Here is a 14006-nt window from a genome sequence, read left to right as displayed (position 1 = left end):
GGGAATCTAGACATCTAATTACGACAAAAGAGTTAGCCATTGAGCCAGACAGACCCGGGCTTACCCTGGCCCCAGCACACATGAAGTGGGAAGTTCTGATCACAACCCCAACTTTTCAGCTTTGGTTTCCTGATCTGTAAAACTGAATCAGTCATTCCCAATTCTTAAATAAACTGTGCAAGTCAATGGATAGGCAGGATGTGGCAAACAGAAAACATTCAGTGAATGATTAAAATGCTTTAGTATGAGGCGCAACAGACTCTAACGCCCGCACTGTGCGCATTAATCACTTTTTCATATGCATGCATCTATATGCCTCATTAAAATTTGGAACATAGCTAACAGCTCGAAGTCCCATGTGGCCTCTAACACATCCATGTCCATAGCTCCTACAACCACGTTTCTGCCTACTTCCAGAGGAATCATATAGCACAGGTGTTTTTTATACCCAGGTTCTATGGTTTAGCATTATGCTAATGAATTATCAATCTCTTGCACACAGCCTTCTATTATCCTTTACTGTGTTCCATGACAGGTACAGCAAAGTGGTTTCTTGTTTTGTTTTTATTTAACTATTGATAAACATCTAGTTTACTACAACTTGAGAGTACTTAGGACTAATACTGCTGTGACAGTTCCAGTACATATCTGCTAACAGGCACATGCGCATATTGGAGCCCCACCCAGATGCACACTGCCGGCTCACAGGGCAGCTGTATGTCTACCAGTGTTGGCCAACACTGACAAATACTACCACACAGCAACGCAGTAAAGCTTGGGCTGCTGCAGGAGTGCCCTGGAATCACTTGCTTTACCAGACACTGGGGTAGGGTGGTGGATAGAGGCTTCTTACTGTAAAGCTCTCTTTAATGGGCACTGGATCTCTCTCTCTCTCTCTCTCTCTCTCTCTCTCTCTCTCTCTCTCTCTCTCTCTCTCTCTCTCTCTCCCCCCCCCATCCCCCTGAAGTGGTATGTCAAGTCTTTTGCCTGATATTGAAAACTGAATTACCTTTATTTATTTTTTTAGCTGTTTTATAGAATACTTGCCATATTATATCAGTCCAAAATCAATAAGGCAAATAGTGTCTCAGCCTTTCTTTAAAGCAAGTGCTCCGACTAGGCATGTGGGATCTTGTGTAGAGAACTGTCTCCCTCGCTGGAACAAGCATATCCCCCAGACTCCTTCCGGGGGCTCTTCAGTCCTCCTGCTCACAGTGGTGACTCCCCTTGAACTACCACTATTGAATGTGCAGGAGAGAGGCCTGGGGCACTCTGCAGCCCCCACATTCCTCCCCCCCCCCAGCAGAGGACCCCTTCTCTTTGTGAGAATGGTCCTGGCAGTATTTCTGCACTCTTCTGCACTCTCCATTTTGCTCTGGATGTCAGTCTGGAGTGTTAGCACTGGTTACAGCAACTTCAGATGAAGGTTTGCCTTTCTCACATGGACTAAGACACATAATAAGATATGTACCAAAGAACACTTACTTGTTAAGCAGCCGTGTGGGGTTATCAGGATGCTTTATAAACACGAAGATATTGCAGTCTCTACAACTCAGGAAGGAGCAGTCGGGACTCACAGAGTTAGTGAGAAACCTGAGTGTGAAGAAGTGGCAGAGAGCAAGTCCAGGTCTCTTTGGACCTGGAGCAGACACACACCTGTTGCTGCACCATGTTTCCTCAGCACAGGATTACATGTTATTATTTCTACAAAGGCTTACATTTCTCCACATAAGTGGAAAAAAAATATATATATATAAAAACACAGGGGGAGGGATTTAGATATGGAGATAAAGAGGGGAGGGATAATCATGAACTGCACATAACAGCCCAGCCTAGGCTCTCATTCTATCCCTGTCCCCACCCGATCCCCCCAATAAAAACAATGTATGAAAAAAACCCACATCAAGGACTACCGGTCAAAACATAGATCAAAAAAGAACGAAAAGAAAAACATTTCAAATAAAGTTCAGCTGTTTCTATTTGGGAACAACAACAACAAAAAAATCCCACTTGCCACAATAAACTGACAAATGAGAAATTGACTCTGCGGTAGTGAAGCTGGAATTTTCCGATGGCACCAGCTACTCTGTCATTACTGTGGGTGACCAGAGAGGGAGTGGGGGCGATCAACAGCTGGGAGCTGGCTGGGCTCAGATCCCTGACCCAGGAGTACCCCAGTGCAACCCTGCAGGGTTAGGCTCCCCTCTGAGCCATGGCTTTCCCCAGCAGTGGAAATCCCTGTTGGTTGCATAAGCTGCTTCCAAATAGAACAAAAAACCTTCCTGCCTCAGCCCAACCCAGCCTGATCTTCACATCTGCAGGTGACCAAGGAAGCAGAGGTCTTTACAGTGATGTCTACTGATATGTCATGGAAAAGAATGGACATCTACAATAATCTCAGGCCCCACCAAAATACTAGAAAATGTTCAAGGACACTATATAGCCAGCTTATCCAGGGGAAGAAAATGGTGGTGCACATACAAATATCGGACCTCCCCTCCTCAGATAGATAGACAGACAGACAACAGAGAGAGGGTTGGGGAGAGATGGGGGGTCTTTGTGGGAGGAGGAGGAATGAAGGAATGAAGAAGGGGAGAGAGGGAGGGATGTAAAGTGTGATTGAAAGCTTGGTTAGGGTGACTGGAAGAAATGGGTTAAATCAAACATTTAATATTATTGCCAAACCTAGGATAAGGATTTACTAACAACTGAAGAACCCTTGGGAATTTTTATTTTCTTGGCCACTCTGATTTTTCTCTTGGTCTGCCTCCTGATTAATAAAATAAATAAATGCAAGAATCAAGACATGGTCAGAATAGGAAGAATTTAAAAAGTTCAGCCAGGCAGTGATGGTGCACGCCTTTAATCCTAGCACTCAGGAGGCAGAGGCAGGTGGATCTCTGAGTTTGAAGCCAGCCTGGTCTACAGAGTGAGTTCCAGGCCAGCCAGGGCTACACAAAGAAACCCTGTCTTGAAAAAATAAAACAAATGAGCCAATAGATAAACAAACAAACAGATAGATAAATAGATAAATAAATAAGCAAATAGATAAAAAGGTAAAAAGAGGCTTATGAGTGACAGTGTTGTCTCTGACTGGCAGACTGGTCAGTTTTTGATTTAATTGGACCTGCTAATTTAGGAAAGTGGGGGGAGCTGCTGGTTAGCACAGTGTCTACCCAGAGGTGTTCACACACAGGCTGCAGTGGAAAGCGTGACAGCATTTGGCACAGCACTGACACAGACTGAGCCACACCACTTCTCATCCTTGTCTAGACAGCACCGACAACCTCCGTGGTGGTCACCCAGTCGTGCCTGAGGCCTGGACCAGTGTCAGACATGTAAGACAGTCAGTAAACACTGCTACAGACAACAGAAGAGCTCTAGGACCAGGAGGCCCAGGCACACCTACACATTTGAGTCACAGAAAAGGCAGCAACAGAGGAGACAACAACGAGCCACTGAAAGAAGGAAGGGGGAGGCGAAAACCAGAGATGGTGGCAGAGAAAGGCAGTCCACACAGGACATTAGTGATTCGGGTAAAATATCAAATCACAGGGCTGGAAAGATGGCTCAGCAGGTAAAAAACTTTGCTGTTCTTCCAGTGACAGAAATTTGATTCCCAAAACCAATGTAGGGCAGCTCGCAACCACCTGTAATCCCAGCCCCAGAGGCATTCAAACACTGTCTCCTGGACTCAGGGGACACCTGTATATACATGTATATACCACTCCCCTCAACACACACAAATCAAAACAAGATAAATCTTAATAATTATGAAATCACATGCATATAGAGCAAAATATCCACTGAATTTGGCAATATGTTGGAAATATGGCCATTAACAACTTATGAAGTTTATAAATATACTCCTCTATCTCTGACCCCTTTGGAATTACTACTGAAAAAGAGTTTTAAAGGAACAAATCCACACATGTAAAGACCTTCAGAAGCTAGGACTGGAGAGACGGACCAGCAGGTAAGAGCACTTGTTGCTCTGGCAGAGGACCTGAGTTTGGTTCCCAGCGCCCACAGTGGGCAGCTCAGAATCACTTGTATCTTCAGCTCCAGGGGCTCCAATTCTGGCCTCCAGGGGCATGTACATACATGTGGTAACATGCCCCCTCCTATACATATAAAGATAACATTAAATAAGTATTTTTTAAAAGCTTAATGCTAACAGGAAACAGACAAGATGTTAACAGATGGGACACCTGACTGAGCAGAAGCAGGCAGGGCAGCAGAGAGAAAAATGCAAGGACGGTCACACGCGTGTGCTCAATTCCAGGTGAAATGGGATCCATGCCCTACAAATGACAAAAAAAGAAAAACTGAAAACTAAAATTAAAAAGTTGTTTATAAATTTAAGAAGTAGGTGGGCCTGGGGACTAGAAAAATACCCTAGTCCATTAGGTGCTTGCTGAGGTACAAACATGAGGATCCAGGTTAGATCCTCAACATCCACACACAATGTCAGATGAGTGGGACACACTTGTAATCCTGGCACAGGGGAGCTAGAGACAGGACGATACCTGGGCTCCCTAGCCAATCAGCCTAGCCTAACTGGCAAGCTCCCAGTGAGACTCTGACTCAAAAACAAGGCAGATGGCACTAGAGAAAGAATGACGCCTGTGGTGCGCACACACAGGGTAGGGGTGGGGGAGGTAGGGAAGGTGGGTCTCCTTCATCTCCATAGAGACTGGAATCCCACTGCTCAACAGCAGGGTAAAGAGCCTGGAGGACACAGCATGGGGATAATGGGAAAGGAGAAAATAAATACATAAATATGTAAATAATGAAGCGAAGGCCTTGCGATTAGCCTGACAAAATACAGGCAATCGCCTCACAGTTTAGCACAAAGATGGAAGAATTAGACGCTAAAGAGAAAGATTTTCTGGAAAAAAAAACACTTTAAAAATTGTATATGCATGCACCTGCATAAGGACACACATTGGAGGTCAGAGGACAGCTCTTTAGGCCAATTCTTTCCTTCCACTTGTTCATGGGTTCTGGGATCAAACCCAGGTTATTAGACTTGTAGGGCAAGTGCCTTTATACACCAGTCCAGGTAAAGCATTTTCAAACAGACTTAGATTGTCCTCCAACAACAAAGCCATATTAAAGGAAATTCTAAAAGGAGCAGAAGGAGAACGCCAGGTAGATGGGCAGACGTGAGGAAGTAAGGGCAGCGAATGTGATACACATGTGCACAGAGCTAAAAAAATACTGGCATAAGAAGAAACAATTTTTTATTCTCTATTTTTTAATACTTATGTGTGTGCATTTGTATATGTGCCATGGCATGTGTGAAGGTCAAAGGACAAGTTGTGGTGGTGCTCAAGACTGGCAGCAAGCACCCTTATCTGGTGATCCATTTTGTTGGCTCAAAAAACATTTTATGATATTCCAAATAGAGAACAGAATACACCACAGCTAGAGTATGGGAAGGGGTCTTCCTGGCCCTGGACTACCCAAGAGGAGGAGTATGAGGTTAGAGACTGGAAGACTCTGTCATGTACTCCAGTTGTTCAGGAAACAACACCAACAGTTAACAAGCAAGAGCTCATGGAAGTAAAGCATATGACCAGCAAGGAAATAATTCATCAAGTATAGAAATGTCCTGCAAATGTGAGAGGAATCTTTGCTAGGTATACATCTAACAGGATTAATATCTAAAATACACAAAGAACTTTGAAAACTAAACACCAAACAACCCAGTTTAGTGAGCTAATGAAGTGAACAGACAATCCTTAAAGGTAAAGAACGAAGGGCCAATAAACATATAAAAAATGTTTAACACTTGTGCCTGTCAGACAGACAGACAGACAGACAGACACACACACACACACACACACACACACACACACGCACGCACTCACGCACTCACACATATTTGCAAAGGAGACTAAGATCCCATTACACCCCAGTGAGAACGAAAGGCACTCAGAGAACTAGACACTGGTGAGGATGTGAGCAAAAGGAATGGAAATGCCCTTAGTTGCGGTGAGGATTTAACCAGTCCTGCTAAGGAAATCAGAATGGTGGTTCCTCAGAAAACAAAAAGCAAAGCGAGCAGCTGACCCAGTCATAGCGTTCCTGGAAATTTAACCAGAGGACTCCAAGTGAACACGTAATGGAGACAACTGCATATCTATGCTCACTGCAGCACTGCTCACAAGAGCTACAAGACAGGGCCCCCTACGTGTCTATCAAAAGAAATGATAAAATGAAAAAGAGAATGTTCTCTCTCTCTCTCTCTCTCTCTCTCTCTCTCTCTGTGTGTGTGTGTGTGTGTGTGTGTGCGCGCGCATGTGAATTTTTCAGCCATATATTAAACAGATTAAGCCAGTTTCAGAAAGACAAGTCAGACAGGTTTTCTTACATCTGTGAGTTCTAGAGTTTACAGAAACATACAAAGTCATGCATGTACTTATTAGGTGAAAGCAGAAGTGAAGTGTGTAGCAGACACGTCCACCTGCTGTCCATACACTATGTGTCCAATGATGATGATGAATATGTGAATATAGCTCAATACAAACCGTCTGTAACCTCAGTGCTAGGGAATGGTGTAGCAGAGCATCTGCTTCATGTGTTGTCAGAATCAAGTAAGATGGCGTGGAAACACACAGTAAGATTACCACTAATGAATGCTGTGAGCACGACCCCCAGAGCACACCTGAACGCTCCCCTTTGTCTTTGGTAAAGACAAGTACCAATGCAGAAAACCGCTCCACTGTCAGCTCAGGGAGCTGAGAGTAAACTGTTGGCAGAGGCCCTGCAGGATAACAGGGCTGTCTCTTCTGCCCCCACTAAGGCAAACACTCTTCTTCTGTCTTTCCTTTTTCTTTGAGCTAAAACACCATCCACTCTACTCTGCAGACTATGCAGTTCCTGAAGACAAAGCATACAGTGTATCAACTTGGTGTGAAGGAGTCTTCTGAGGCTCTCGGTTTGGCTTTTCCTGACTCCATGAACTACTATGCTCTTTAAAATGAGATTTTTATATTGTAAATAGGGCAAATGGCAGCATCTTTAGCACAAACATTGAGCATTTCTGTTCACTCACTCTGAAGCCCCCAAGAGTAGCTTTCCCCAGCTAACCCTCCTCTCCCCATCCTAGGCTGGGCTCCTCGCTGTCTACCCAGGCCTTACTCTTTCCACTCTCAGCTTTATAAGGGCTCCTCTTGCAAACACAAAGCACAAGGTCATGCGGGGCTCAGAGCAAAGAACAGGACAGAATCTGGCTTACCATGTAGGTTCTTATAATTAAATAAATTTCATTTCAAGCCTAAAGAGGGTGCACCTGGTCCCTCATTAATTATTGTACTAAACTATTTTATTTGGCATCGTGACATTGAAGAAATAATCTAGGTCTCATGCAGAACACTAGCCAGGGAGGACAAATAACTCAAGAAGGGGTAGAAATCCCATTTCAGACAGGGTCTTTAATAAGGGAAACTACTGGGCACAGAACGTTTCTTACTGCTGGGTACAGACTGCTCTTCCTGCTTCTGTGTGGTCAAACCTTTGTTAAAGTAGTGCTTACTGACAGGAGTTTAAGATCTCTACCTCAAAAACAAGTCAAATGTTGAATGCTTATTCTAAGGAGCAAACACATACTTTGGAAGATGAGCTGTCTCTCTGCCACACATCTTAGCCACATGATGTCTTCACATGTCCTTGTTACCTTAAAAACCAGCTCATTATACTATGAGCTAGCCATCATATGTACTGGACCAACTCTGAGACTGGGACAAGCCAGGCTATAGCACCTGGTTGTGTGTGGGTCACATGCAAGGATACAGGGGTTGTTGTCGTCGATGTTGCTGCTGTCCAGGATCAGGGGGATGCCATCCAGCTCATTCACCTGCCGGAAAGAAGTCAGACAACCAGGTCAGCATCATGGAAGAGAGACTCCTCCTCCTCCTAATTTCCTGATTATTATAAAATATTAAATAACATTGTTTCACCTGTTAACAACCCAAAAATAATAGAGGGGTTAGACAGATGGCTCAGTCAGTAAAATACATGCTTTGCAACCACAAAGACCTGAGTTTGATCCCTAGAATTTTTTTTTAAAAAGTAAACAAACCCCCTTGTGTGAGAGCATGTACCTGCCCCCCCCCAAAAGACAAAGAAGTACACACTTGTAACCCCAGCACAAGAGCAGTGAGGATACAAAGTCAGCCTAGCCTAATGAGTAAGCTTCATGTCAGGGAGACCCTGTCTCAAAAACAAGGTGGCTGGGCACCAAGGGCCAACCTTTGAGGCCGCCCTCTGATCTGCACACGAAGAGTCATACTTGTGTACACACTACACAAAAAGAAAAACACAGACATATGAGCACAGAGGTAACTTTATTCTTTTCACCATTCCTCATGACAGTTAGGGCATTGTGGCAGCCATATTTAAAAAGAGTAGAAGTAGATTGCACTCTAATGCTGCCTTTTAAGGATAAACACCTTATCTGAGTTTTAAGAACAAAGAAATGCTACCAAAAGAGATACCAGACCATTTTCTAAGGAAAAACTTTTCTAAACAGGACTCGTGTCCAGAAATAAAAGAGAAAAGGTTTTAACGTTTGATATTAAAAAAGAAAAGACAAGTGAAAACTGAGGAAAATATCTGTAGGATATTATAGATTTGTAATGTAGTTGCAAGGGACTAGCATTGTAATACAGAAAGAACTGACAAAACTCAGTCTAAGACTCTCCCTCAGTGAGAAGCAGGGGCTGTCTGGTATCAGCAGGGCTGGGGGGTGGGGGGACACAAGCTGGAGCTGAAATCTGAAATCTGGCCAGGATCCCAATTTTGGGCACATTATGGAACCTTGAAGACTCAATTTTCTCATCAATAAAATGGAAATGTAAACGTCTATTTCAAAGAAAACAGGAACCATGGACTAGTTGTGGCAGAGGACTACGATGCTAGCTGACCGCAGCAAGGAGGGGGGGACTCCTAGAAGTCCAAGGAAGCAAGGGGACTTTCAACAGGACAAATACGGACTTTCCTTCTACATGGGGCTAAGCTGCCAACTTTTGAACAGTAAGAAAAGAATAAACTATTCAAGATTTCTTCAGTGCAAAAAATAAATAAAACATTAAAGGAAAAAAGGTAAAATTCTAAGGTCTATCAAGTGGGCAATGTTTCTTTGATAGAAGTGAAATCACATGATAAATGCTGAAATTTAGGCAAACGATACAGGTCAACTAAAGATTTATTAAACATCACAGCTCCGTGGGCTCCTAGATAAACATCTCACTCACAGGGCTGCATTACAGAAGACTATGGGAAACTTTTTATAGACACCCATGGACTATTTTCAATGTACACGGACTATTCTAGACACAGACAACAAATACATAATTATAGACTTAAGAGTGAACACAGGGGAAGCTCACTTAGACAGAAGACATAAACATAACACCTCCCCAAGAGGCCCAACAACAAAATTAGTTATTACAGCACCCAGGTTTATTGCTGCAGTTACATGTGTAGAGTGACTATCTGGGACAAGGGAGAACAATTAGGAAATTAACGAGTTTTCTTCTGTTAGCACTCCATAAAAGAAGGAAGTTGTTTGTTTCTTTACCTAACATGTTAGGAACTGATTGTAAACCCATAATAAATGACTCACAGGTTGTTCTCTGGGGGAGCCAAGCTCAGTCACACTTTCTTTTTTACATGGTAATGCTGCCCTACTAGGCAGTAGGCCTGGCTTAAACAAACATCTGGGCCCTGGAAACTAGACAGAGGATAGCTGACTAGTTATCTGTTTCCTTTCTGTCCCATGGCAGCAGGGGATGCTGGAGGGACGCTGCGAAGCACACAAGCCATGAGAGAGCAAGATCCTGTGGGAACACAGCCAGGGCCAGCAAGAAACTGCCTGGGTTATTCTGGTGGATCTGACACTGACAAGAGTACACAATACTAAGGTGCGGCAGAAGCTTTCCCGTCACACCTCAGTGTTTAGTAAGAGCATTCACAACACACATCTTCAGGCGGATTCATTCACAGAGCACAATCTCATGCTGAAAAGAAGAACCAGGGCTGGGGCTGTAACTCAGTGGCAGAGCACTTCCCTAGCAAACTTCAGGTCCCTGGTTCTGTCCCTAATACTACAGACAGACAGACAGACAGACAGACAGACTCCAAATTTTAGCCAGGCCTGGTGGTGGACGTTGCTTTGTTTGCGAGTTTTCAGAACTGCCTTGGCTGCTGCACCCGTCTGACAGTGCAGCTATAAACAAAGCTGAGAGGAGCCGGCAGCATACGGGAGCTGAGGGAGCTGAAGGAGCTGAGGGAGCTGAGGAAGCTGAAGGAGCTGAGGGAGCTGAAGGGAAAGTGGTCAGCAGCATGTTTTGGTTGCTGTTGCCTTTCTACTAAGCACAGTAGAAGAGAATCTGCTCGGGGAACTCTGAGCCACTGGAGGGTCCTCTTTGGCTTGCAGATCTCTGCTTTGACCTTCACGTGATGTTTGGCCTATACGTGTGGACTGTATCCAAAGTGCTCCTTTGTATAAGGACACCAGTCACATTGAGTCAGGGCCCCATCCTACACCAGTTTAACTTCACCATAACTTGGCTAATTACATCTGTAATGACTATTTCCAAATAAGGTCACATATAGGTCACTTCAACCCAGGAAGGAAAAGGAAGCAAAGGTCAACCAATAATGGCTACTATAAGTCTCTCCCAATAAATTATAAAGTCAGTATTTTACTAAAAAAAAAAATGAGATTTAGACTAGTATAGTCTAAGAAACATAACATCTTAGAGAAAAATGACATCCTTACAAAATTGAGTTTTTCTTTAAATCTCAGCTTTTCTTAGTATCTTTTTATGATTTTCAGGTCATATATATATGAAATATATTTATATAAGAAACACATATTTTTATTTCTAGGAATTTCATATATAGATATGAATATATTTATATACCTTATTCCTAAGAATTTCATGCTTTATAATGGCACTGTAGAAATTTTCATTCTTTGCTAGATATTTTTATTTGTTTGGTTTTGCAGACAGTTTTTGCTTTATTGTTCAAACTGAGCTCAACTCAAGATCCTTCCAGGCACTAGGGCTCCATAACAATTCCTCTCTCTTTTGTTAATGTGGTTGTTCTAGAGTTCAGAGTATACATACATCTTTAACTTGTTGCAACTTAAACAGTATCACACTAATTCACACACAGTATGAACCACTGTGCTTTGAGGAAGAAGCTATGTTTTGTACACATCTGCTACAAAAGAAGGGGCAAGTTAAAGCTAGCCACCGATGTATGAAGCCATGTTGTGTTGTTTCTAAACTGAAGGACAGAGCAGTACAGGGAATCATTCGCCACTTACACCCCACCCACCTCCAGTTCTGTGACATCAGCGAGACTGAACAGTCTCCATAGAGCATCCTGCATCTGGATCAGGCGGCTCCCTCAAAAACTGAGAATACAGCATAGATCGTGATGCAGACATATTCAAACTCATGTCAGTCTGCAGAGAAACATGCCACCTGAGCTCAGCCCTACGTATGGTTCCTCTCATTCCCAGAAAGCAACTAAACTGAAAGAGGCTGAATCAGACATCTGTCATTAACTCTTCAAGTAACTATGTTTAGGTAGATAATAACAACAGGAAAAATGTATAAACACTGTGTGCTCCCAAGTAATAATGTAGGAAAAGTTAATCTGATGATATCTCTAAAGATCAGAGATGCTCAGGGAAATTGTGAGGAGCTACAGTGGTGTAAGAAGTTCTTCAAAGCTCACCAAGGAGACAGAAGCAGCAGAAGGAAAATAAATAAAGCATAAGACTGATAATGCTAACAGGAGTCGTCTGGTTTTGCTTTGATTTTGTAACTTGTTGCACACTTCCCCCTTCTTCCTCAACCTCTGTCCCACCCTACCCCTGTCGAACTCGGTTGAAAGTTCACAGTCTCTTGTTTAATTATTATTGTTTTACACACACCACACTCACGATAAACATATACATACAACCTGCTGCATCTAGTGTTGCTTGTATGTACATAACTTCAGGGCTGGCCACTTGGCACTAGAAAACCCATTAGGGAGCTCATCTATAGGGAGCAGTTATATATTCTCACTCTCCCCTCCCCCCTAACCCCCAGTAGTCCTTGGGTTTTCAGCCCACCAGATTCCTCTTACCCAAACTGCCTTGTCTACTGGGGTTGTCATTGTTCAGGTCTGGTTTCCAAAGTCGTATTGTTGAGATGAAGGAAAAGGATGGTGGGCTGAGGGTGGGCAAGCCAGAACTAAGGATGCATGAAAAAAATCCCTAAGGAAAACTACTATGTTTGTAAACTAATTTACGAGTATAACTTTGAAAAATAGGAGTTTGAACACAGATAGTGTACACTGGTGGATAAGGATTCTGCCAGGAGACAAGGGTTGTTAAATAAAAATCCCAATACCAGGTTTGGGACACCACCTATGAGGTATCCCCTATGAACAGGATCCCAGAGGCCCCTAAAACAATTCAGTTTTGCAGACAGATTCCCACTGATCTTAGATGCTAACCAGAACTACATGGTTGAGACCCTACTGTTGAAGACACAATGCACCTTCATTGCAGGATGCAGAGAAATCAGGCAAGAAATCTTCCTGGTGACTAGGTTTTGTAGTGCCAGAAGACACTTGTTGACTGCTGGGGTAAGTGATATCCCTGCAGCTAACCCTGCCTGCTACAGTACCAGAGCCTGCCATGCAAGGCATGTGCACTGGTACAATAGTGTATAGAGGTTACAGACAGGAGGAACTAGATGCTTCAGAGTTGGCTCTGAGGCCTGCTCTACAGGAAGGAATTCAGGCCCAATCATCAAGCCTCACACACATGGACAAAGGCTTTAACTTTAATGTCTTTGGACTTGAAATGTAATCTCTGGATTTTCGTGACTCCCTGGAAACTTGATAATGAGTTAGAAATAATATTCAAATATGAAATGTCTCCTGTGGACATTTGATGATAATGAATTAGGCCTCTCACAGGAGTATATCAGAATATATTATTTGCCTTAAGGCCAATGTGATTTTGGAGTTAATGAGATACACGTGTTGTTCTGACCCACTTAAGAGTCTCCTGGGGGCAAAATGTCCACTCCTCACTAGTGGTTGATGAGGAGAAACAAAAGGAGCAGGGTGGTGCTGGCAGCACAGCCAGAGAAGAAAAGGCAGGGTACTCCGACTCACTGAACTTCCTCTCAAAGGAGAACACCCCCATGGCCCCAAAGGGGACACACTGCACCAGAAGATCACCACAGAAAGTGCCAGCAGGCTTGAAAGGTTCTTGCTCTGTGCTGATACAGTCTTTCCCAACTTCTCTAGTTATAGCTACTGACTGTCAGAGGCTGGCAAAATCCAAGTAAACCCAAAATCACAGAAATCTTATCTACTTGCTGTTTGGTGCTTTCAAAAAAAATTATGACAAGAACTATTTTCATACAGTCTTGTGTCCTTCAGATGCTAATAGCTACTCGCTTTAAAAATGCGTGTGAGAAGACAAAACATCTTTGTAACTGGTCCCACCTATGTACACACCTACCCTCCTTGACACTCACACCAATAACCAACCTAAAGCATGTAGAAATGAGAAGGGGAGGGTGGGAGTATAATTACAGTGGTAATTAATGTCTATGAGAGAAATAAACAGGATGATCTAGCAGAGTGATTGGTAAGGCATTTTAGATGGTTGTGTATAGAAGGATAACAACTGTGCTGTGACCTTATCTGTGACTGTGATCTAGCCATGAAGATGGGTCAGCTACCAAGACACCAATACAAAGCCTTTAGACAGAGCAACAGAAGCAGAGAGTGAGGCACAAAGAAAGGGCTGAGTAACCTGAGCCTGACAACCCACACCAGCATGGAGGCAGAAAGCCACTGGCAATAGTAGAAGAATTTGGAGAGCAAAGAAACCAAACCCTAAAGATGGTCTTAAAGAGTGTTGTATGGACCAGCAGCACAATCAGCAACTCACCTTGTTCCAATATGCCAAC

At 43.4% G+C, this 14006-nt stretch overlaps 1 protein-coding gene across 1 annotated transcript in view; it reads right to left on the bottom strand.

The window, feature by feature from the left end:
* Positions 1 to 14006, bottom strand: part of Atxn10 (ataxin 10) — a 121477-nt gene that overhangs the window by 19617 nt on the left and 87854 nt on the right. The window contains exon 10 of the mRNA XM_052160825.1: positions 7801 to 7864. Coding sequence (XP_052016785.1) covers positions 7801 to 7864 — 64 coding nt within the window. The remainder of the gene's footprint in view (positions 1 to 7800; positions 7865 to 14006) is intronic.

Source organism: Apodemus sylvaticus, chromosome 17 (genome assembly GCF_947179515.1).
Source record: "Apodemus sylvaticus chromosome 17, mApoSyl1.1, whole genome shotgun sequence".
Lineage (NCBI taxonomy): Eukaryota > Metazoa > Chordata > Mammalia > Rodentia > Muridae > Apodemus > Apodemus sylvaticus.
Note: the sequence above shows the minus strand (reverse complement) of the source record. Positions and strands in the feature narration are given on the sequence as shown.